This window comes from Hyla sarda, chromosome 1 (genome assembly GCF_029499605.1).
Source record: "Hyla sarda isolate aHylSar1 chromosome 1, aHylSar1.hap1, whole genome shotgun sequence".
NCBI classification, from domain to species: Eukaryota; Metazoa; Chordata; class Amphibia; order Anura; family Hylidae; genus Hyla; species Hyla sarda.
The window spans coordinates 300,388,085-300,411,496 of NC_079189.1; the positions used below are offsets into that span (position 1 = coordinate 300,388,085).

At 39.6% G+C, this 23,412-nt stretch overlaps 1 protein-coding gene across 6 annotated transcripts in view; it reads left to right on the forward strand.

Moving 5' to 3' along the window:
* Window positions 1–23,412, forward strand: part of USE1 (unconventional SNARE in the ER 1) — a 91,755-nt gene that overhangs the window by 56,625 nt on the left and 11,718 nt on the right. For all 6 annotated transcript variants that reach the window (XM_056518095.1, XM_056518090.1, XM_056518091.1 and 3 more), the window contains 3 exons: window positions 13,165–13,317; window positions 16,505–16,523; window positions 18,182–18,212. In XM_056518095.1, coding sequence (XP_056374070.1) covers window positions 13,165–13,317; window positions 16,505–16,523; window positions 18,182–18,212 — 203 coding nt within the window. The remainder of the gene's footprint in view (window positions 1–13,164; window positions 13,318–16,504; window positions 16,524–18,181; window positions 18,213–23,412) is intronic.

Consider the following 23,412-nt stretch of genomic DNA (forward strand, 5'->3'; position numbering starts at 1 on the left):
TTGTACACTGGTGCCCAGCACTGTACACAGTATTCTATGTGTGGTCTGACTAGTGATTTGTACAGTGGTAGAATTATTTCCTTGTCATGGGCATCTATGCCCCTCTTGATGCACCCCATTATTTTATTTGCCTTGGCAGCAGCTGCCTGACACTGGTCACTACAGTTAATTTACTGTTAACTGAGACTCCTGAGTCCTTTTCCATGTTAGTCGTCCCAAGTGTGCTCCATTTTAATACATAATCCAAGCCTGGATTTTTCCTCCCCATGTGCATAATCTTACATTTATCAGTGTTGAACCTCATCTGCCGCTTCCAGGCCCAAACCTCCAACCTATCCAGATCCATTTGTAACCGTGCACTGTCCTCTATTGTGTTGACCACTTTACAGAGTTTAGTATGGTCTGCAAATATTATTACTTTACTATACAATCCCTCTACAAGGTCATTAATAAATATATTAAATAGAATAGGACCCAAAACTGACCCCTGTGGTACCCCACTAGTAACAGTCACCCAGTCAGAATAAGTACCATTAATAATCACCCTCTGTTTCCTATCATTGAGCCAGTTACTTACCCACTTGCACACATTCTCCTCCAGCCCAATCTTTCTCATTTTATGTAACAATCTTTTATATGGCACGTTATCATATGCTTTGGAAAAATCCAGATACACGACATCCAGCGATTTCCCCCCTGGTCCAGTCTCATAGAAGCTGATCAGGTTAGTTTGACCGGACCGATCACTCATAAAGCCATGCTGATATGGAGTCATACATTTATTTTTATCAAGATACTCCAAAATAGCATCTCCTAGAAAACCCTCAAACAATTTACATACAATGGAGGTTAAACTAACAGGTCTATAATTCCTGGGGTCACCTTTTGACCCCTTTTTAAATATTGGCACCACATTTGCTATGCGCCAGTCCTGGGGAACCGTTCCTGTCACTATAGAGTCCTTGAATATTAGAAATTGGGGTCTGTCTAATACTTTACTTAACTCCCTTAGAACACGGCGGTGGATACCAACTGGACCTGGTGATTTGTCTATTTAGATTTTTTGTTGGCGACACTGTACTTCTTCCTGGGTTAGACAGGTGACATGTACTGGGGAGTTTACCTTTACTCGCTGTATTTCACCTGGCATTTCATTTTCCTCTATGAATACAGTGGAGAAGAATTTGTTTTAAAGGAAAACGGTCAGCTTGCTCCCCCCAGCACTAACAGGTGGTACTGGCTGGTAGTGCAGGGGACGGTGATCAGTTTGATGCCTACCATGCCTGGATCCGCCATGCCGTTCGGCAAAAATCTTCAATTTTCTGTATATCCTAATTAGGTGCTAATTACAGAGAGGGGAGAAGAGGGAGAGGCGGAGGGAGGGGAGGAATATTGATGAGCTGGGCGGCGCTATGAATGAGCGGTGCTGACGTCAGAGTGCCACCTACGCCACCTGTGCCAGTTAGCATCTAATTAGCATACACAGAAAGAAGATTTTGGTCGAACGACGTGGCGGATCCGGGCATGGCAGGCCAGGCATCAAACTAATCAGCATCCCCCGCACTACCAGCCAGTACTGCTGGTTTGTGCGTGGGGGAGCAAGGTCACAGTTTTCCTTTAATATATTTGCTTTTTCCTGATCTCAGTCTATAATTTTTTTTTTCTCATCACTTTTTAATCGGTTGCCAGTTGACAGTGGCATCTAAAGGGACATTTAAACCATCCCTGGTGGTCCAGTGGGGTGGATCGCCTAACCCCAATACCCACCCCCGCAGCGTGATCGCACGGGGGGCGTTCCACTTTGGAGGGCTTACCTCTTGTCCTATGCCGGCTGCTATGCTGAGAATGATATCAATAGAGCGCAGAGCACAGAGATCAATGTGGTTCTATGGAACCACATTGATCTGTATGAGGAATGATGATTTCACTTGGATGATTTCACTTAAAAGTCCCCTAAGGGGACTAAAAGTGTAAAAAAAAAAAGAAAAAACATTAACCCCTTCCTTATTAAAAGTTTAAATTACCCCCCCCCCCCTTTCCCCAAACTCCATATAAAAAATATGAAACCATAATAAAAATAAACATATGTGGTATCGCCGCATGCGTAAATGTCCAAACTATAAAAAATATTTTGTTAATTAAACCGCACGGTCAATGACGTACGCGCCCAAAAATTCCAAAGTCCAAAATAGCGTATTTTTGGTCACTTTTAATATCATGAAAAAATGAATAAAAAGCGATCAAAAAGTCTGATCAATAAAATGGTACCGCTTAAAACTTCAGATCACGGTGCAAAAAATGAGCCCTCATACCGGCCCGTACACATAAAAATTAAAAAGTTATAGGGGTAAGAAGATTACAATTTTAAACGTATTAATGTAGTTATGATTTTTTCCAGAGGTAAGACAAAATCAAACCTATATAAGTAGGGTATCATTTTAATTGTATGGACCTACAGAATAAAGAGAAGGTGTTATTTTTACCAAAAATGTACTGCGTAGAAACAGAAGCCCCCTCAAAGGTACAAAGTGATGTTTTTTCTGTTTTGCCGTAGATTTTTGTTTAAAATGTCATTTCAAAGTAGAATTGGTGGCGCAAAAGAGAAGCCATCATGTGGATTTTTAGGTGCAAAATTGAAAGGGTTATGATCTTTAAAATGTGAGGGAAAAAAACAAAGTGCAAAAACTTAAAAACACCTAAAAATCTGTATTATGGCTTATTTTTTGCGCCACCAATTCTACTTTACAGTGACATTAGTCATTTTACCAAAAAATCCTCGGCGAAATGGAAAAAAAATTCATTGTGCGACAAACTTGAAGAAAAAATTCCATTTTGTAAATTTTGGGGACTTCCGTTTCTACGCAGTACATTTTTCGGTAAAAATGACACCTTATCTTTATTCTGTAGGTCCATACGGTTAAAATGATACCCTACTTATATAGGTTTGGTTTTGTATTACTTCAGAAAAAAATCATAAATACAGGAAAATTTATACGTTTAAAATTGTCTTTCTGAGCCCTATAACTTTTTTATTTTTCTGTGTTCAGGGCGGTATGAGGGCTCTTTTTTTGCACCGTGATCTGAAGTTTTTAGCAGTACCATTTTTGTTCTGATCAGACTTTTTGATCACTTTTTAATAACTTTTTTGTGGTATAAAAAGTGATCAAAAATGCGCTATTTTGGACTTTAGAATTTTTTTTGCGCATACGCCATTGAACGTGCGGTTTTAACCCCTTAAGGACTCAGGGTTTTTCCGTTTTTGCACTTTCGTTTTTTCCTCCGTACCTTTTAAAAATCATAACCCTTTCAATTTTCCACCTAAAAATCCATATTATGGCTTATATTTTGCGTCGCCAATTCTACTTTGCAGTGACATTAGTCATTTTACCCAAAAATGCACGGCGAAACGGAAAAAAAAATAATTGTGCGACAAAATCGAAAAAAAAAACGCCATTTTGTAACCTTTGGGGGCTTCCTTTTCTACGCAGTGCATATTTCGGTAAAAATTACACCTTTTCATTATTCTGTAGGTCCATACGGTTAAAATGATACCCTACTTATATAGGTTTGATTTTGTCGCACTTCTGGAAAAAATCATAACTACATGCAGGAAAATTTATACGTTTAAAAATGTCATCTTCTGACCCCTATAACTTTTTTATTTTTCCACGTACAGGGCGGTATGAGGTCTCATTTTTTGCGCCGTGATCTGAAGTTTTTATCGGTATGATTTTTGTTTTGATCGGACTTTTTGATCACTTTTTATTCATTTTTTTAATGGTATAAAAAGTGACCAAAATACGCTTTTTTGGACTTTGGAATTTTTTTGCGCGTACGCCATTGACCGTGCAGTTTAATTAATGATATATTTTTATAGTTCGGACATTTACGCACGCGGCGATACCACATATGTTTATTTATTTTTTTACACTGTTTTATTTTTTTTATGGGAAAAGGGGGGTGATTCAAACTTTTATTAGGGAAGGGGTTAAATGACCTTTATTAACACTTTTTTTTACATTTTTTTTTGCAGTGTTATAGGTCCCATAGGGACCTATAACACTGCACACACTGATCTCTTATACTGATCATTGTTATCCCATAGGGACCTATAACACTGCACACACTGATCTCCTATGCTGATCACTGGCGTGTATTAACACGCCTGTGATCAGCATTATTGGCGCTTGACTCCTCCTGCCTGGATCTCAGGCACGGAGCAGTCATTGGTCGATCGGACACCGAGGAGGCAGGTAAGGGCCCTCCCGGTTGTCCGGTCAGCTGTTCGGGACGCCGCGATTTCACCGCGGCGGTCCCGAACAGCCCGACTGAGCAGCCGGGTCACTTTCAGTTTCACTTTAGAAGCGGCGGTCAGCTTTGACCGCCGCTTCTAAAGGGTTAATACCGCACATCGCCGCGATCGGCGATGTGTGGTATTAGCTGCGGGTCCCAGCCGTTGATGAGCACCGGGACCGACGCGATATGATGCAGGATCGCATCGTTAAGGGGTTAAAAGCGGTATATTTTTATAATTCGGACATTTCCGCACGCGGTGATACCACATATGTTTATTTTTATTTACACTGTTTTATTTTGTTACTAGGAAATGCCGGGTGATTTAAACTTTTAATTCAGAAGGGAATACCTGAAAGGGTTAACTTTTTTTTAACACTTTTTTTTAACACTTTTTTTTAACACTTTTTTTTTAACACTTTTTTTTAACACTTTTTTTTAACACTTTTTTTTAACACTTTTTTTTTACACTTTTTTTTTGCAAGCTCATAGCTCCTATAAGGACCTATGAGCTTGCAATGGCTGATTGCATACACAGATTGTTGCCTTGCCGTTACATGGCAACAAGCTGTGTAATAGGCGGTTGATTGCTCCAGCCTGTAACTCAGGCATGGAGCAATCAATCAGAGCCGGGACGCCGACGGAAGAAGGTAGGGACCTTCTTCTCTCCGGGTAGCTGATCGGGGCATCGCAATTTTATCGCGATGACCCCGATCAGCCCGACTGAGCTGCCGGGTAGCATTTACTTTCACTTTCGATGCGGCGCTCAGCTTTGAGTGCCGCATCGGAAGGGTTAATAGCGCGTGGCCGAACGATCGCGGCCGCGCACTATTAGCCGCGGGTCCCGGCTGTGAATAGGCGCCGGGACCATCCCGCTATGACCCCGCGTTATAGACAGGGACCGGACTTAGGACGTACTCATACATCCGAAGTCGTTAAGGGGTTTCATGTTTAACCTTTTTGCTATTTATATAGTTAAAGAACATTTTGGGGCTTAGTTTTACTCTATTTGGCAATGAGACTTTCTGTCTCCACTTTTGCGGCTTTTATCAGTTTTTTACATATTCTACATTTTTCTCTATAGTTTTTAATTCTTCTTCACTCCCGTCCTGTTTTACTAGTTTAAATGCTTTTTTCCCTGTCATTTATTGCCCCTTTAACATTTTTATTCATCCATATTGGTTTTCCTGACCCTTTTATTCCCATAAGGTATGTATCTCTTACAGTGAGAACTTAGAATATTTGAGGACATTTTCCCATTTTATATTGTTAAGGGCTTCTCTGACTTTGCTTTCCTAAAGTGCATTGTTTTTGTGGCCCCTCGAGAGATTCCCTTATTGAAGAACAAGCTATAATGTATTATATTATGATCACTATTTCCTAGGTGTCCTTCTACTTGCACATCAGTGTCAGGTCTGTTGGCTAATATTAAGTCTAGTAGGGCGCCCCCTCTGGTCAGACTCTGTACCATTTGGGACAGATAATTGACTTTAGCTATAGTCAGAAACCTGTTTCCTTTATGAGATTCACAGGACTCAGTCTCCCAGTTTATATCAGGATAGTTAAAGTCCCCCATTATTATCACCTCATTCTGATTTGCTGCCTTGTTTATTTGCCTCAGTAATTGATCTTCTGCCTCTTCCATTATGTTTGGTGGCTTATAGCAAACCCCTATCTGAATTTTTTTATTTTTATCCCAGAGTCCATCAAGTTCAACGTATTTATTCTGAAATATACATTACATAGTTTAAATAGTTTATAAGGTTGAAAAGACCAGAGTCCATCAAGTACAACCTTGGTTCTCTGTTCAACCAACATTCTATACCCTTTTTGTTTTACCCAACAACAGTGTCAGGGTATGTGCCATCAGATACTACTGACATCAACACAATGGGGGAGATGCAGGGGGTCAAGTCTTAGAAAATAAAGTAAGGGAACCCATCTAAGATTTCCACTCAAGGGCTGGTCCTGCAGGGCTTCTGCTAATGGGAATGGTGTTCCTGCTGGAAAAAAGTGCAGGAACTCAGTTCACATTCATTCCTGCAGGACTTGAGTCCTGGGGAGATGTATCAAAAGTTATGTAGAGGAGGAGTGGTGCAGTTGTCCATAGCAACCAGATTGTTTTTTTTTTTTTTCATTTTTAAAAAGCCTCTGAAAATGTTAATTGGCAATCTGGTTGCTACCGGCAAGTTCTCCACTCTTCCTCTACACAGTTTTTGATAAATCTCCGCTTGTGCCCACCACAAAATAATACTGCCTCCTTTGTGCCTCAGTAATTAAACCTCCTTGGTGTCCCTGACAAAATAAAAATGCCCCTACGGCCTGCACCCACAGACTGTGGTCTGCAGCCGACCATCATTATTTCCTGACTGTACTGTTATTTACCACTCCATCAGAAGGTAGGTGTGAAGGGAGGTTCAGAATACACGTCCTACCACATAGCATGGTTTTTAGGAAAGAGCAGTGAACAAGTAAAGGCACCATCGCCATTGTATGGTGGGAAGGACCTGCAGGTCCCCTGGCGTAGGGGGGAAGTTACAACTGTAACAGCTGTGACTCCCGTAGCTACACCATATAGCATACAGATGCAGTCATACTCAGGGGCCAAGTCTTGGGGAAAAAAGTGTGGGATCTTACCCAAGATTTCCTGCAACACTCCTACCCTTAACCACACGCTTGGCCATGCCTCCAGTATATATATATATATATATATATATATATATATATATATATATATATATCCAGCACCACTGAGATGGACACAGATGGATGCCTGGGATTTGATTTTCCAGGCTTTCATCTGCACTGGCAGCAGAATTTCCATTGGAGGAAATATGGAACAGACCTAATTGACTTCATTAGGGTCTGCAGCGGATTTTCAGCAGGGAAAATTCTGCTGCCGAAAGGTCTGCTGCGGACAGCCCACCTTAATACAAACTCGCAGCGGGAACCACGCTGCAAGTTTGCTAGCAAATCCTTTCATGTGAACGAGCCCTAAGGGTCAGTTCACACGTGCATATTTTCTGCTGCAGCAGATATTGCTACCCATCGAAGTCAATGACCAGCAAAATCTGCTGCAGTAAATCTACAGCAAAAACAGGGACCACTAAGGGTCTGTTCACCCAAGCGGATTTTGTTCATATTTCAGGTAGCGTATTTTCTGCATAAAATCTACAGGGGATTTTGCTACCATTGACTTTAATGGTTCCGCAGAAAATCTTCAAATCTGACACTATTGCAGGTTTTCTGCTGATCTATTGAAGTCAATGGTAGCAAAATCCGCTGTGGATTTTCTGCAGCAAAAATCTGTGCAAAATCAGTTTGCGTTTACAGACCCTAAGGGCTCGTTCACATGGGGGGATTTTATTGCGAGTTAGCGAAGTGTGTCCTGCTGCGAGTTTGAATGTGAGCGGGCTCTCTATTGCAGACTTTCGGCAGCAGAATTTCCATTGCGGAAAATCGGGGGGGATGCAGGGCTTCAATTGGGTCTGCGGCTGATTTTCTGCAGACCCCTGATTTTCTGCAGATATTTACATGGGACTGTGTTATGTTTAAGGCAGGGAAGTGATATTTACATGGGACCGTATATTGGAGGGGACTGTAGCTGGCTTGTCCCCCTGTGCTCTGCAGTCTGCTGGGGGTGCTATTTGAAGTATCTTTACAATTATTGTGTTATTCCTGTGAAAGATCAGACATTTTCATATGTAAAAATTCTACAATCTCTGTTTTGTTAAATTTTTAGGCAAAATTTGGAAAAATCTCTCATGTAAGTAGAAGATATTTCCAATTTGGAATATTTCCACATAAGCAGTACACACCCATTCCACAACGTGTGAACTTTGCCTTATTCCATCCTGCATTCAATGAAACCTTGATTATTATTTTTAACAGTGTCTTAGGAAGTTACTTCCTATATTTTTTAAAGTTTCCTGTCCCTTGGTAGGTGTGACCCTTTCTTTTATGGTTTATTCTTAAGTTTGAGGAAATCCTTTTAGTATTAAACGATCAGAGATGACATCCAGCGCTGTATGCGTTTCAAAAAACAGAATTTAGCAGCACATTAGAATCACAAGCAGCCTCAATGCATATGTTTTAGATTCAATAGCTCTACATCACATCGTTACAAATCCAACAAAGACATCGGTTATAGGACATCGATTATGACCTCACAAATGCAGTTACAGTCACATTAAAATATCGGTCAGTTTATAAATATACTGCTCTTCCCATTATGCAATGAATAGGTAATCAAGGGAAGGATTTTTTTTTTTTTTTAGCAACCATGGATAATCTTTTTAATTACAAATAAAATTCACTATTGAAATAAAAGTAATCGTGCCCTAAGAAATAATCAACATTTTGAAAAATTGTTCTGAACGTTATGCCCCAGCATTTCCAAGCCATTTGTGCTGTCCTGGTCTTCTTTCCTACGTCTTTTCCTTCTTTCTCTTCTTTGCTACTATAGCTGGTCATTGGCATCTTCATAGTTTCATATACTTTTAATGTTCTTTAACTTTTGAGTTATGCCCCTTTCACACTGCCGTTGTGCCCCGTCGGCACTTTTTTTGTGTGTGCCTTAAAGGACTTTATTTTTCACAGGGCACAACGGGTCCCAACAGATCCCATTTACTATTATGGGGGCCGTTGTCTTTTGACGGGAGTAAAAAAAGGTTGCATGATGTATTTTTCCTCCAGCTATTCTCCCCGGCTTCCCCATCGGACGTCACACTGCTATGTCACAACTGCCGTGAAAGAAGAGAAGGGAACTCCAACCTGGGGAAAGTCCAGCACTCAAGGATAATATTAAAACATATCCAGATTTATTGACGACTTCTTAAAATGTCCATAGGACTAGTATAAAATCAACATGCTTCAGGATACATTGTATGCTAATTCTATGGACATTTTAAGAAGTCTTCAATAAAACTGGAAATGTTTTAATATTATCCTTGAGTGCTGGACTTTCTCCAGGTTGGAGTTCCCTACTCTTGATGACTACCACAGAGCGGCTGTGTGCTTCCAATCCCGTGTACCTCGCATAAGACTCCAAGCAGTGAGCTGTAACTAGAGATGAGCGAACTTACAGTAAATTTGATTCGTCACAAACTTCTCGGCTCGGCAGTTGATGACTTTTCCTGCGTAAATTAGTTCAGCCTTCAGGTGCTTCGGTGGGCTGGAAAAGGTGGATACAGTCCTAGGAAAGAGTCTCCTAGGACTGTATCCACCTTTTCCAGCCCACCAGAGCACCGGAAAGCTGAACTAATTTATGCAGGAAAAGTCACCAACTGCCGAGCCGAGAAGTTCGTGACGAATCGAATTTTCTGTAAGTTCGCTCATCTCTAGCTGTAACCAACCTTTATTTTCTATCTACAGTGTGAAATAAGCCTTACTGTTGCTTTTTTTTTGTCATCTCAAACCATCAACAAGGCATTATCATCCACACAACTGCCTCTCACTGGTTTCTCTTTTTATGACTATTCTCTGCAAACACTAGAGATGGCTGTGTGTAAAAATACCGGTAGATCAGTAGTTTCTGTTATACTCAAAAAAGTTAACTTGACCATGTCTACATGCCTAAATGCTTTGAGTTGCTGGTACTGTATATGACTGGCTGGTTAGCTATTTGTGTCAACAAGCATTTGAACCTAATAAAGTTCCCAGTAAGTGTATAAATTAATGTAAATATGTTTCCATTTGTAAATAAATCTGCTATACAGCTATTGGCCCAAAGACCATGTGGTACCTCATAACTCACACACTTATACGGATGGCACTGCCACAGTACACCAAATATATCTATATAATGTTGACTACATTATTTTGAGCATCACAAGTTTTATTTTGAGACATTACTCATAGACCTGATAATGCAATGTCCCTCTTAGACCATGTATACTTAGTTTTGTATATGTATGGTTGTTTTTACTTTGATGTTGACTTTTTAAATCAGAATAAGTTAATGAATCAGATAGTATTAAAGATAAAGTTGAGACATACGAAGTCATGCATGAAGAATGTCTGGTAAAAGCATTTGAAGATGAGAAGTAGTTAACGGCAACAATTATTAACAGATCATGTATCTTTATGGAAAAATACCATTCATGTTAGTGGAATGAAGAATGTTTAAGGTGTGTATGTGTAAGTTCTGCTAATGGGGGCGCGCTAGAGAATTGTAATTCACCAGTATTCGCTGGGAAGTGTACTCGGGATCTCAAATGTGTTAAAGTTTTAAATTGTCAACAGAGTAAAAATAAATATATATTGAATAATGGCAAATTTTTATTTATTGTACAAAATGAAGTATAAAGTTTCATTTGGAACTGAACTCATTCATCTTATTGTGAAGAGAGGACTTTTAGTGTAGCACATCAGACCCAGTGGCTGGTTTAAGCGTGTTGAAATTTTTTAGACCATTGTGTGGGGGAAGAATATGAGGTCTATGCAGAAAGTATTCTGCCATTGTTAAAAAAATAAAAATAATCTGGGCAATGGTGGGTGCCCTGCTTGTTTATTTCTCCAGCTAATGGCTGGTTCACTATTTATGAAATATGGCTGGGCCATTGTATCAATAAAAGCACCTTATGCATATTGTCTCAACTCCATTCCTCGTAGTCTGTAAGCTCTCGCGAGCAGGGCCCTTACTCCTCCTGTTTGCATATTTAGTGTGTAATATTATGTCTGCTACTTGTCTTTATATGTACCCCAAAACTGTAAAGGGCTGCTGAATCTGTTGGCGCCATATAAGTAAAATTATCATCATTATTAATGAGATTGCTTTGTTTGACAAATCTAACCTGGCAGGCAAGGAGAGTGGACTGGAATGCGCATGTGCAAACAAGGACAATTTTCCGGTACTAGCCAGTGAGGGGCGCTGTATGACATTGAGAGGGCATGTGAGCGGACTTTCAGAGCGATGGCACACAATTCATCTCCAGTTATGACCTCCTTGAAGAAATCTGGTTCATTGGTAGAGGTTTGAATCAAGTGATTACCAACTGCTGCATGGTGTTCCTTTTGCTCTGGTAGCAGAAGTTGCAGGACAGTTTAGCCGATCTATGTCGATTGCAGTCCGTACATGTTCAACATTCTCTGCTGTTCTGCTTGCTGCAGATCTTCAAGGACCTAGATCATTTTCAACATATTCTCAATCATCTTTGCAGCATTTTTTCAACATTTTTACTTACACTGCACTCATTGCATCGCCCCCCGAAAGCCTTCTGAATTATCCTTATAATTCGCACAGAAGTATGTTGAAGCATAAAGTGGTACTCTGCCCCTAGACATCTTATCCCCTATCCAAAGAATAAGGGGATAAGATGTCTGATCGCGGGGGTCCCGCCGCTGGGGACCCCCGCGATCTCCCTGCTGCACACGCCGTTCGTTTAAATCATCGGGTGCAGCGCCGGAAGCTCGTGACGTCGGGGCCATGCCCCCTCCTGCCGTCACGCCCCCTCCCATATACTTGCATTGAGGGGACATGGCCGTGACGTCATGAGCGAGGAGTGACCATGAGGTTACGAGCCTCCACCCCACATTGCCAGTCATCCGGCATGTCACTCCTTGCACCGGATGTCTGGGGTGCGTGCTGCAGCTGAGATCGCGGGTGGGTGGGGGCTCCCCAGCAATCAGACATCGGGGATAAGATTTCTAGTGGTGGAGTACCCCTTTAACGCAAAATTTAATGCAGATTATTTGTTCTACTCACTAAGTTATTTTGATGCAACAGCCACACAGTTGATATGATCTCTTAGTAGCATGCAGCGCCCCCTCCTGGCTAGTACAGATTAGTAGTTGTTCGCACATGCGCATTCCATTCCACTCTCCTTGCCTTCCAGATAATGTCAGTGTCACGCAAAGCTTGTATATTAACAATAGCTGGATACTTTCCTAGATTGTCACAGGCCGACTTCAGTGCATTTGCTTACTATCCTTATGGTGTCAGAAAAACAATTAAGAAGATTAAGGAATGCTTTTCCACTAAATACACACACAAAGGGGGGAGATTTATCAAAACCTCTGCAGAGGAAAAGTAGACCAGTTGCCCATAGCAACCAATCAGATCGCTGCTTATATTTTTCAGAGGCCTTTCTAACAAATGAAAGAGGCAATCAGGATCTGTGCTCAACTTTTCCTCTGCACAGGTTTTGCTATATCTCCCTCAAGGTCAAGGTATGAAACATGGTTTGGTACAAAGGTAATGCCATCTTCTCCTGTGGCTGCTTCATCCAATAACTGGCTCTGTAAGGTCATTTGGCTTCTGTGTTTACTGTATATACCTGTATGTCCTACCTATTATCACTCATGACCAGTGATTTTAAAATATTTGAGTATTATCGATATACTTAATAAATACTTAATATTTAAGTAACAGTAGGTTACGCTGTATACGTGTTATGTATTAGTTCTTTTTAAAAAAGGTTTCCCTACCTAATCCAATTATTAAATAGCCTGCCTCTTATTGCAAACGTTGGAAATAACATGGGTTGGCTGTTGATAGTATTTATTACTTTCTTTGGTACAGTTAGAATTGACCTATAGTTATGGCTGACCTTCTGCTTACAATGGCTAGTTTTAATTAGAATCCTTAGATGTTTAGCTGAAGGATGAATTGGCATAAGGGCTCTATTGATGTTGAAACCATGCTTTTGATATCAGAATTGAAGATGGACTTTAGGCAGAGTTTTTCTTGTGTCTTTTTATGGTTTGCATATGCTAATACATGTATATTCCCTTTTTTTCTGGTGAAATCCAGTATCAATATGTTAACCGTAGTCTCTATTATTACAAGTGTGACTGAGGGAGAATACATTGTACAAGGTTTAATTAGGTTTAGGGCACACTCAGTAACCAGCTGTTGTTTTGTATCTGCAGCCCTCACCTACTGAAAAAGCCTTGGCTAATCAGTTTCTTGCTCCGGGCCGTACACCTACAATCAGCAAGGAACGAACACCAGTGACCAAGACTGTCCATCTTCAGACACAAGCACGTTACACTGGGGAGATGAGGAACGAGCTGTTGGAAAAGGTAAGCACTGGGATGCTAGCGGCTATGCCTGATCACAGGAAGCATCTCATAAACACGCAGCAGCAATACTTCTTATTTAGGCCTCAACACATAATTAGCTGTGTGTGCCTCTACCATCCATCATGATAATCTAGATCTAACCTCATTTCTTGGTGTGATGTCTTTTTACCTCATCCACTTGATGTTATGAATACAAACTCATTAGATCAGCCGGTTTGCCTATAGGCACATTTTACAAGCATGGCCTTTTGTAGGCTGCACAGAAACAAAGGGACAGGCAGTGTAATTTTCTATATGGTTATAAAGTTTTTTATAAAACCCCAAGCAAAAATTAAAGAATCACCACACTTGAAGGATGTTTATTCAGTTATTTTATTCTTCAGCCAATACACAGATATGACACAAACAATGTTTAGTAGCTAAACGATCTGGCTTCATGAAACTTAACTCTTCATAATTCTTTACTTTCATATTTTAAATGTGGGCAAATAAAGAAGCCATCCCTACGCAGAGTGAGGTAATCGAAACCATGAAACATATCTCATACTAATGAAAGTAAATTATTTTAATTGATGACCTAAGTAAAGGAAAATAAGTTTTGTAATCACTCATGTTTAGAAAAAAATATATGGAATCATTAACCAAAATCCATTTCTGATAGTACTAAGTAATTTCTCCTCAAACCTTTGACACTGAATTCTGCACTTTACTAATTATTAGTAATTTTCTACATCAACCTATTAACATATTGAGTGATTTGTAGGATGGAGTCTTGTCATGGAATAGTGTTTAGATTTCAGTCATAAAGTCATTCAGATCTGGACTTCTTGCTGGATGTGTCACTGAGTTACAAGGTTCTCAAAGGACACCGAACAGTTATCTGCAACCTAGGTGATGAGTGTCTGAATTATGGTAGTCCAACTGCTGGCACTACACCAATTTCAAGTACATGGTTTTGTGTGTCCTTGTTTGAATGGTGAAGTGGCGGGACATGTTTGCTGCAGCTCATTCACCCCTATCTGCTAAATAAGGATCCATAAAAGTTGTGTATAGCTATAGTTTGTGATGTATAGAGTTGAATGGAGCAACAGGGGAGAAACAGGGCCTTTGTTCTTGTGCTCATGCAAGTGGACCCCATGATCAGACACTCATTACCTATATTGCAAATAGGTTGAGTGCCCTTTTTGGGAAAACCCTTTGCTTTCCTGAAAGTCTGATCTTCAATGGGTTAAATTGGACCTGTTGTTTGAACATCCACAGGCTAATCCTGCAGTTTTTTTTTTCCCCCAAGACATGGTTATGGTTTTTTTCTGCAAGCAGAAGTGATTTAAAGCCACAGTATGTGAAAAAAAAGTCTCCTTTACGACAACAGTTCTTGTTAAAAATTTTAGAGCCAGATTTACGAATAGTTTCTAATTCTTAGGCATTGTGAACTTGAGTCCCTTTTGGACTTGCTGACTTCAATGAGTGCCCAAAATGAGTTCTGATCTCATAGATCCGTGCTTTTTGACAGCTCCATAACGTGTAGGCAGGGTTACATTAACTAACCCTGGGTCTTTCATGCAGGCATTCGGTTTAATCAATGATTTTCAGGCCTCCTTAACACAATACAATAAGAGTTTTCTTGTTTATGGGCAGATTTCTGGACTTTTTACATGGGTCAATTATTTTAAGTGAAAGTTCCTACAACATTAATTCGGCAGGAAATTGCCCTATATATAAAATGCCCTTTAGAATAGACAGCCTAAGGGAAGCGGTCACACATGCCGTATTTTTCATATTTGCTGCTGCCTATTTTCCTACCCAGTAAAGTCAATGGGTAGCAAAGTCAGCTACAAAATACGGCACATCCTACCCTTAAAATGCAATCATGCTTTTTGATATGTTTGGTACATCTTTAGACTGTCGAGTCTAACTTTAGACCAACTATTAGTTGGGCTACTTTAGTCAACTTTTAAATGCTGTGTAGATGAAGAGTGGGGCAGTTGTCAATAGCAACCCATCAGATTGCTTCTTTTATTTTTCAGAGGCCTTTTTTAAAAATGAAAAAGCAATCTGGTTCCTATGGACAACTACACTGCAGTTTTTCAGGTTTTGATAAATTTCCCCCAGAGTGTCTACCATTTGGCAGCACTGACCCAGTGCCCCCAATAGTCATAGAGCATTACTAGAAGAGGAACAGTTGCTTTAGATTATCACCAGGTGGGGCTACGTTTATTATAGTCCCACAATAAAATGTGTAGCAAAAGGCCTGCTTTAATATGAAAAATGGGAATTTTATTTAAAATGTACAATTATATGAATATGCGTTCTAATATGCCTTCTAATATGTACAAGAACTACCTTTACTTTAAGTGTTAAAATGCCTTATCCCATTTACACTGCATTGTATCATGTTATTATTTAGTCTATCAGTAAACCAGCAAACAAAATAATATTGTTCTGAAAAACTATTCCATCACCTCAAAGTAATCAAGGTCAAAACCGCTTAATAAGCAAAAAATTAGCTGAAAAGTCTGCCTTTTCCCATGACTAAACAAGGTCCATACCTTGACTGTGAGACAGCCTTGAACAGCATGCAAGGTCTTTTCATATTTGCCTTGAGAAAGATTGGAGGCTGTGCAGCATCTGGAATAAGTCAGTAGTTATCGAAAAACCCGTTAGACTTGTGCATTTTTGCCACACCGTCAGATCACTTCTTCTATTTTAAAACCATGCTCTAGAAAATATGAAATCTATCATGAGACTGGTTGTAATGGGTAGCACTGACAGTTTCCATTTTAATCCTTATTGTTTTTTGGACTTAAATCATTAGTATGTTGCCCGATCTTCCTTTCACTACCATTGAGCCTATAAGGCTGCCCACACATGTATATACAGAGTATAGTGGACCTGTCTGTAATACCTATTGATTTAGGTGGGTCTTGTATGATAATAGTTTAATGCTTTTAGATAGCGCTCACAGCTGATACAGATGTGCACGGGAATACGGCAGACAAAATACTTTAAGTAAAATCTACCTGCCTGTGAATATCTAAAATGGGTGGCTACATGAACACTTGTATGTAGCAGTTTTATCCCTGTGTCCATTGCTGAGTTTCATTAAGGTTTCAGGCACTACAAGTCTTTTTTGTAAAGACATAACTTGCCATGCTTTTTCTGACGTGTGTGTTTATTTCCCTTGCAGACAACAGGGTTACCTAACAGTAAGTATTTATTTAAAAAATATAATAATAATCATTATTTATGTAGTGCCAACATATTCCACAGCACTTTCATACAGGAACATTGGGGGAGATTTATCAAACCTGTGCAAATGAAAAGTTGCCAAGTTGCCCATAGCAACTAATCAGATCGCTTCTTTCATTTTTACCAAGGCCTCTGCAAAATGAAAGAAGCGATCTGATTGGTTGCTATGGACAACTGGGCAACTCTTCATTTGTATAGGTTTTGATAAATGTTCCCCATTTAGTGCTGTGCAGAAGCTTCAAGCATTTGTGAAAAAATGCTGCAGAGTAGAAATGCTTTCAGTGTCAATAGTTTCTTTTATCACTTATCAAAATGCAAAGTGAATAAACTGAAGAAAAAAACTAAATTAAATCAATATAAGTGTCACATAAGTGTGTAGAAAAAAAAGTAAATGTTTAAAAAAAATATATATATATTTATATATATATATATATATTTATATATATATATATATATATATATATATATATATATATATATCCAGACCAGATTTCCAGTGATCACTTTTCACTTCCACCATACATTTTCTATCCTGTCCTTTAGAGGACCACACCCCTAGAAAACCACTTTTCAGTACAATTTTAAGTGGTCTTCTTAAAGGGGTTATCCAGCATAAGGTGATTTTAGTACTTACCTGGCAGACAGTAATGGACATGCTTAGGAAGGATCTGCGCTTGTCTTGGGCTAAATGGCTATGCTATGAGATTACCATAACACCTGTGGCTAGCTTTCTGTGAGCTTGTATTTCCTGTTTTCAGTTTTCTTGTTTGCCTACAAATCCCATGATACCATTTTCCTCCTTCCCACACATCAGCCACCCCACCTATTGAAACATAAATGAGCTGCAGACCTGTGGTTTTCAATCAGGGTGCCTCCGGTTGTTGCATTATTTGCAGATTGCTCTCTCCACCTATTGAAGCAGACAGGCTCCCTGTCATCAGCTGCCTAGTGAGTCGGGTCTCAACCGCATTGCAACCTGGGAAAAATCCGAGACAGCAGTCATTTTGTATGCTGTTAAAAATTAATATTGGGATGAAAATCACATAAGAATTGTGAGAAAACCATCACACATAGGTACAGACACTATATTATGAACTACACTAACTTTACAGCCCCTGTAGCATAGTCAAATAAAAAAAAATCCTGGAATACCCCTTTAATTAGGTTTTATTGTACTTTGCCATGTATTATAGTTAATAACTGATCTTGCAGACCAGTGCTGTATGGGCACTGTGTGTACAGCTGGTTGTATGGAAGAGATGAGACGGGTCCCCCAAGGACTTTAGTTGGGATCTCTTTTTAATAAAGTATTTTCATTATTAGAAAGAATTGGCAAATTGCAAAAGAAACTTGCAAAAGCTTACAATAGTATGTAAAAGTCAGGCAATGTGTAATTTTCATTTTTTCCCCAACACCCAAGCTAATTTTAAAAGACCATTGTGGGGTCAAAATGAGGTTTCTTGTATTTTCTATGCTATTTTCGCAAGATTATATCTTATATGGCAAAAAGTAAAGAATTCTTATTTAGTTTTATTAAAATTACCATTATCTATGATGACTTAATTCATTGTGTAATTTCTTTTGATTAACTTCAATCATTTATTTTGTGTCCTAGATTTGGGGGATGTTTATCCAAGAAAAAGGAAGTGAGTAGTAGGTTTGTCTTCATGGTTTGGCGTGCTCATACTGACAAGTAGACCATTGACTCATTATTAAATTCAAATATTTCAGAAAGCAATGTACTTATTTTCTCATTCGGAGTTGTTTATTCTCACAAAACAGCAGTGACGTGCTTTTGTGAGGGCTTGCTGTCTTCAATTACTTTTAAAACAATGAAAGCACAACCAACTCCACAAATTTGTCCTTTGGGTACAGGAACCCTTTTCATGGTAAGAAATCAAAAACTGTGTCTTACACTACAAGGTGATTTTACATTACATCAGTGACTGGTTACAGATATGGTCCTAGGATGTAGTTGAAGGTAGTATAGGTCCCGCAATGAGTAATCGTTCAAATGAAGTTGTTACCAACTCCCAGTGGCAAGTGTCACAGAGGTACTTTGTAGAGATAATGGATGGTATTCAGTACTAGCCTTATTGCTTTCCTCCTCCTAGTGGACCACCTGCCCTGGCTAGAGAAACTCCACCACATCTTATGTTACCCTACTGTGACCATCACATAGCAATCACTAATATATAGTTATTGTAGCATAAAGACTGCAAAAACATATATCAAATATCTCAACAGGTTTCTGTCATATATAAAAATTGCTTTTTTCAAGAGACTATTAAAGATAGATGCTTGGAATAATATTGCAAGGTAGCAGGACACATATGGTGTCCCACGTGCATGTGGCATCGTGAAATGAGTGCCATTACCTAAAGGGCTATTTAGTGGACTGGGTTGTGCTTTTATTGTTTTGTAAGTAATGGAAGGTTTTAAGGGATAATTAATAAAAGTTATTTTATGATGTTTCTAACTGTAAAAAGTATTTTAAAATGGCTACTCTGCATCTGATGAACTAGTCGGTCAGTTTACCGAGACCCTGGTAAAGTTTTTCATTACAGGCTTGATTGTGTAACTTGCCTCTTTGTTTACATTGGGGAAGTGTGTTTCTTTTGTTACTGCCAAACTAATATAGTATCAGATATGTTGGCTGTAGTTCTGCACCTAACAAAGTTATTGTAGTAACAATCCAGGAGAGAGGTTTATAGAGGGTCACAGCAGGTAACACATAAAAGTAACTTATTATTAACTGTTTTCTAGTGTTAATGTGTACTGAAAAGAGTTGAATATATTTTATAGGTCCGTGTTTACAAATAAGCAACCCAATGCTCATATTTAGTGTACCATAATCTTTGTATTAAGGGATCATTTTGAAAAATGCAAATGTACAGGTAAGGAAACGGGGGATAAGGGAGTGGACAAGGCCGCTAGAAAAGACAGACAAGGAAAACAGGTCCAGAAAGGTTAATAGTTTTAAGTACAAGACTTATAATAAACATGGAACAGACATGGGTGCACAATTTTAGTTATTGTCCTCAACAACACCCGTCCTGAAGTGTGCAGATAACTTTTGTATATTCATACATCTGTCAGAGTTAATAAGTAGGTGTGTAGGGTTGTGTCAAAAAGGCCCCTAAAGGCAGAGGCAACATTGGCAGTATTAAAAGCAATGTGGAGTAATTCATGCCGAAGACAAAAAAAAAATGTACAATAACCACAAACTAGATAAAAATACAGACTGGTACATTGGGAAAGGAGACTGTAGATGAGAGTAAAAGCTTTTAATGGTAGTGCACTGGTAGTAGGGATATTGTACACTGCTAACTTCTCTAAATAGTTGGGTTTTCAGAGTGCTTTTAAAAGTTTCAAAAGTGGTGAAAACCCTGATGAAGTTGGGGGATGTACAGTATTAATGTGGACAGCCTTGTACTGTATGCCATTGTTAGTATTTTCAAATTAATTTACTGGGCTACGGGTAGTCAGTAAGGGAACTGGTAGAAAGTGGAGGCAGAGGAAAAAAAAGGGAGAGATGGTTAACCCTCACGCCAATTTTCGTTTTTGCACTTTCGGTTTTTCCTTCTCCCCTTCTAAAAATCATAACTCTTTCAATTTTGAACCTACAGACCTAGAAAAGGGCTTGTTTCTTGCATTGCCAATTGTAATTTGTAATGACATCACTTATTTTATACCAAAATCTGTGGCCAGACCCAAAAAAATTATTTGTGGGGTGAAATAAAAAAATGACATTTTGTGGTTTTTGGAGGCTTCCATTTTTACGCAGTGCACTTTCCAGTAAAAATTACACCTTATCTTTATTCTGTAGGTCCATACAATTACAAGGATACCCTACTTATGTAGGTTTTATTTTATATTAAATTATAACTACATGCACCAAAAGTTGTATGTTTAACCCCTTAACGACAATGGACGTAAATGTACATCATGGTGTGTGGTACTTAACCCCTTAAGGACCGGAGGTTTTTCCGTTTTTGCATTTTCGTTTTTTGCTCCTTGCCTTTAAAAAAATCATAACTCTTTCAAATTTACACCTAAAAATCCATATGATGGCTTATTTTTTGCGCCACCAATTCTACTTTGTAATGACGTCAGTCATTTTGCCCAAAAATCTATGGTGAAGCGGGAAAAAAAATCATTGTGCGACAAAATTGAAAAAAAAACGCTGTTTTGTAAGTTTTGGGGGCTTCCGTTTCTACGTAGTACATTTTTCGGTAAAAATGCCACCTGATATGTATTCTGTAGGTCCATACGATTAAAATGATACCCTACTTATATAGGTTTGATTTTGTCGGACTTCTGGAAAAAATCATAACTACATGCAGGAAAATTAATACGTTTAAAATTGTCATCTTCTGACCCCTATAACTTTTTTATTTTTCCGTGTATGGGGCGGTATGAGTGCTCATTTTTTGCGCCGTGATCTGAAGTTTTTAACGGTACCATTTTTGCATTGATAGGACTTATTGATCACTTTTTATTCATTTTTAAATGATATAAAAAGTGACCAAAAATGCACTATTTTGGACTTTGGAATTTTTTTGCGCGCACGCCATTGACCGAGCGGTTTAATTAATGATATATTTTTATAATTCGGACATTTCCGCACGCGGTGATACCACATATGTTTATTTTTATTTTTATTTACACTGTTTTTTTTTTTATTGGAAAGGGGGGTGATTCAAACTTTTAATAGGGGAGGAGTTAAATGATCTTTATTCACTTTTTTTTTTCACTTTTTTTTTTTGCAGTGTTATAGGTCCCATAGGGACCTATAACACTGCACACACTGATCTTCTATGTTGATCACTGGTTTCTCATAAGAAACCAGTGATCAACGATTCTGCCGGATGACTGCTCATGCCTGGATCTCAGGCACTGAGCAGTCATTCGGCGATCGGACAGCGAGGAGGCAGGAAGGGGCCCTCCCGCTGTCCTGTCAGCTGTTCCGGATGCCGCGATTAGCCGCGGCTATCCCGAACAGCCCGACTGAGCTAGCCGGGAACTTTCACTTTCACTTTTAGCCGCGCGGCTCAGCTTTGAGCGCGCGGCTAAAGGGTTAATAGCGCGCGGCGCCGCGAACGGCGCTGCGCGCTATTAGAGGCGGGTCCCGGCTTCACTATGACGCCGGGCCCGCCATGATATGACGCGGGGTTACTGTGTAACCCCGCGTTATATCAGAAGAGCAGGACCAAGGACGTACCGGTACGTCCTTGGTCCTTAAGGGGTTAAAGGGGTACTCCGGTGGAATTTTATTTATTTTTTTTTTTTTAAATCAACTGGTGTCAGAAAGTTAAACAGATTAGTAAATGACTTCTATTAAAAAAATCTTAAGGCTTTCAGTACTTATTAACTGCTGAATACTACAGAGGAAATTCTTTTCTTTTTGGAACACAGAGCTCTCTGCTGACATCATGACCACAGTGCTCTCTGCTGACATCTCTGTCCATATTAGGAACTGTCCAGAGCAACATATGTCTGCTATGGGGATTTTCTTCTACTCTGGACAGTTCTTAAAATGGACAGAGATGTCTGCAAAGAGCATTGTGGTCATGATGTCAGCAGAGAGCTCGGTGTTCCAAAAAGAAAAGAATTTCCTCTCCAGTATTCAGCAGCTAATAAGTACTAGAAGGATTAAGATAGAAGTAATTTACAAATATGTTTAACTTTCTGGCACCAGTTGATTTAAAAAAAAAAAAAAATCCACCGGAGTACACCTTTAATGCACCATGAAGTACATTTACGTCATGTACTCAGATGCTGTATTGAACATGTGCGGCACTTAAAATGGATGATCGGATTGCCTGCAGCGCTGCCGCGGGGATCCGATCATCCATAATGGCGGACAGAGGTCCCCTCATCTGCCTCCGTCCATCATCAGGGGTCTTCTGTTCTGGTCTGAGATAGCACTGCTCAGTATCTGCAATCAAGTGATTGCTATAAATAGTCCCCTATAAAATAGTCCTGTAAAAATAGAGGAATTTTAAACTACCAATTTGGTTAAAAAAAGTTTGAGTTTTTTTTTAAAGTGGTACAATAATAGAAAAGTATGTAATCATGGGTAGCATTTTAATTGTATTGACCCACAGAATAAAACAACATGCATGCTATACATTTTATGGTAAAATTAGTGATATCATTACAAAGTACAACTGGTCGCGCAAAAAACAAGCCCTCATAATCATCTGTGGATGAAAATATAAAAGAGTTATGATTTCTAGAAGCGAGGAGGAAAAAACGAAAATGCTAAAATAAAATTGGCCTGGTCCTTAAGGCCAAAATAGGCTTGGTCCTTAAGGGGTTAAAAATGTCGTCTTCTGACCCCTATAACTTAATTTTTATGAGGGCTCATTTTTTGCCCCATGGTCTGTAGCTTTTATTGGTACCTTTTTTGTTTTGATGGGATCACTTTTTATCACATTTTACCCTGACAGGGGTTAATTCCAAGGATTATCGGGGATTGTCATCAGGGGATATCCCTGACATTTTTTTATTGGGGCTCTTGGGTGTAGGGGCTCGGTGGGCTGTGCGGCAGCTCATTCTCTTGCCGCACAGTGGTACTGTACATATATAGACAGCCGGCTCTGCTCCTTTGTGCTGGCCACCTTTTTCGCTGCCTGCACTTTCACTTTCCTTTCAACGGCGCCATTATGCGCCTCTCTCTCACCTTGTTCCTGGGGCGACGGGAGGCCGAACGCTTGGACGACAGGGCCCGCCATTTGGCTCCGGCAGCTCCCCGCATCGATCGTGATATCCGGAGCTCCCTGCTCAGCAGTGACTGGGCACTCTGCAGGGGTCGGGGCACCCCATCGGCAGTTCTCAGCC